This window comes from Merops nubicus, unplaced genomic scaffold, assembly GCF_000691845.1.
Source record: "Merops nubicus isolate BGI_N331 unplaced genomic scaffold, ASM69184v1 scaffold34320, whole genome shotgun sequence".
Classification (NCBI taxonomy): Eukaryota; Metazoa; Chordata; class Aves; order Coraciiformes; family Meropidae; genus Merops; species Merops nubicus.
The window spans coordinates 1-2,836 of NW_008581429.1; the positions used below are offsets into that span (position 1 = coordinate 1).

A 2,836-nucleotide genomic window follows, 5' to 3' on the forward strand; every position below is an offset into this window, starting at 1 on the left:
ACGTAGTTTTATGGCTCTTAAAATTGACCTGTCAAAAGACAGGGAGAGAGAAAGAAACACACGGCCATGGCGATGGGGGCTTGAGTGGTTGGGGAAACAGCAACACACACAACTGGAAGCTTAGAGTGTGAAATGCTGTGATGAAAAGGAGGGACACCGCCTGGGAAGTCAGTAAAGAAGATAAGAAAGAGAACAAACATGCAGGACAATTAGTTGGCAAGATAGATCTCAGAGAAGAGCTCGAAAGCATCACACTTCGGGCCCTTGCTACCCCTCCATCCCTCAAATCTCTTCCTCTCGCCCTCCCAGTTGTGAAGGGAGATCCAACTATGATTTAGACCAAATCTTTGCACTGCCCCGGAGCCTGTGGAAAGAGAGGAAAAAAAAATAAATTAATTCAAAGTGGACACTCAGGCTTGTCCCTAACTTCCTTTTCTATGTGCACACAAAGATCAGCTCGTTTTTTCAAGAGAACACAGGGAAGGCTTATGAACTCTGCTTCAGATCAAGAGCTGCAGAGGCTTCCCCTCAAGTCACCAGGAGAAATGCTCAGCTGGGATTACATCTCTGACCACCCCTTGTGCAGGAAGCAGACCCCTGCAGTCAGTAACCTCACTGCTCCAAAACGGGGCTCCCCTCAGCTCGCCTCCTGAACACACACACCGAGTGGCTCTGTTAGTTTGCCCGACTCCTCACCCTTTGGCTTTGGAAGTTTTCTTGCTCGTCTGGCGCTGGTTGGTGCCAGGAGCTGGCTCCCTGAGCTCTGTTAGGTGCTGTTCCGGGTCTTGGGACGTGGCGGCTGCCGCGGCTGCTGTCGTCACCTTAATGGTCTTTTTCAGGTTTGCCACCTGCAACAGCAGAAAAGCAAGAACAGATGAATGTCCCAAGGTTTTTAGTTTGTTCTGGGTTGGTTTTGGATAGATTTTTTTTAAAATTTTTTGTTGGTTTGGTTTTGTGGGCTTTTGTTGTTGTGGTTTGTTTTTTTTTAAAGCAACCCCTGGAGTTAAAAGCTGCAAGCTCAGATCAAGCAGAAGAGCTAACAGCCATTCAAACTCCTGCACTGGAGAGGAGTGTTAATCTGATTTAGGACTCTTCTTCAGGCACAAGCCCCTGGGGGCTCTGGCCTAGAGACACAGATCGTAACAACCACAGAGTACTGGTTCCACTTCTTTCAAAGCGAGGGGCCCTGGCTGCTCCCTCCTTGGCCCACTCACCTCACTCTCTATCTGCTGCTTAAGTGCCAGCTGTTGCTCTTTGTGCTGGTTGGCCCGGCTGACCTGTTCTTCAATGCCCGACAAGACAACCTCACAGCCCTGGCACCTGCACAGAAGACACACAACTGAGCAGGCCAGACAAATCTACACAGCAGAGAAAGAAACGTAAAAGACAACAGGTTTCAACTCTAGAGGCCAAAACGACCATGAAGTGACAGCTACACCAGGCAGGGAGGACACAGGAGCAGGAGTCCAATGTAATAATGTAGTGATATTATTACTTGGGAGGGGGACAAATAAAAAAAGCCATACTAGGTAAGGAACTAGATATATAGTCAGAAAGCCTCCTGCTAGCAGCCAGGATGGTGCAAAGGTTGCTGCGGTCTCACCATCCCTCCAGAAACAAATGGGAATTTGGAAAATTATTTTTGGAGAATTCCTTTCCATTGGAGCAGAGGAAGAGGAATCGAGCAGGCCACCTGGCAACACTACCCCTCGGTGACGCGCAAAGGATCCGGGGAAGCCGCTGGCCACTCCTGCAACCTTTTTTGGGTGTTAGTACTGGGGCTTCCTCCTCACCACTCCTGCAATGTGCGGGTGATGGTGCTTAGCTCCTCCCTCCGGATGTCCCTCCCAATGCTGTAATCCACCTCCAGGCGCTGGTTCCGCTGGTCCAAGCTCCCGCGCAGCACGTCCGCGTACACCGCCTCGATCACCAGGTCCTCCAGCTGCCGCACGTTCTTCAGCTGCAGCTGCTCCAGCAGCACTGAGTAGGGGATGCACTGTGGAAATATGACAGCCACGAGCATGAGGTAATCCCAGCGGAAGGAACTCAGGGAAAAATAGGGCCACTACCTTGATCTTGGCAGCCAGAGTGACGACCGACAGGTGCCTCAGTTTGTTCTTCTGAGCCTCTGTCAAGGGAGGGAGGTTTGCTGCTTCAGCTGTCATCAGGAGAGAGAACAGTGTAGAATAATTTATGCCTTGTTTTCCATTTCCCAACCCTGCACAGAAGCACCTGCACCATACCCATTTCCTAAAGCATCTGCACATCAATCTTCCAAGTGGTGCTTTGTCTTGCCAAGCCATCCCCGTTAATTCTCTGCTCAAAAGACCTTCTCTGAGCAGCCTTTCCAACCCTCAGTCTCAAGTCATCCTCTCTAGCTTGTCCTGTGGCTTATTTATGCAGGTATACATATCCCAGGGGATACCTAAGTCTTTTCCCTCAAAAATGTCTTTTTGAGATGCCATGGAAATTCCCTAATCAGCTGGTGATAAGTAGCATGAATTGTTAAGCACACCAGTGGTCTCAGGCCCAAACTGCCATCAGGCGTTTGTCAGGTTGTAGCGAAGGAAGCACAGCTCCCGCAGCCAAGGGGGCCCGTTTGGGCGAGGGTCTACAACGGCCTGGGGTTCTGCCGTGTTTTCCACACGGCGAGAGCACCACCCGGCGGGGAAAGGGCCCCTGCACCGCGCTCTGCCCCGGCCGCCCCGGCGCCCGGCCTCACCCAGGTAGTCCGCGTAGGTGCCGTAGGCGAAGATGGTCAGGAGGCGGAAAACGGGGGAGAACTCGCTGTCGGCCAGCTGCGGGGACACAGGGTCAGGCTCTGCCGCCCTTCGTC

The 2,836-nt window shown here is 51.9% G+C and overlaps 1 protein-coding gene across 1 annotated transcript; it reads right to left on the reverse strand.

Annotated features, from left to right (window-relative positions):
* Positions 1–7: 7 nt before the first annotated feature.
* Positions 8–2,825, reverse strand: COPS7A (COP9 signalosome subunit 7A; the record flags this gene model as incomplete). The annotated part of the gene is made up of 6 exons (XM_008949962.1): positions 8–364; positions 697–848; positions 1,215–1,320; positions 1,794–1,996; positions 2,070–2,158; positions 2,723–2,825. Coding segments are annotated over 6 exons (690 nt in total), but the record flags the coding sequence as incomplete, so codon positions are not given.
* Positions 2,826–2,836: the final 11 nt, after the last annotated feature.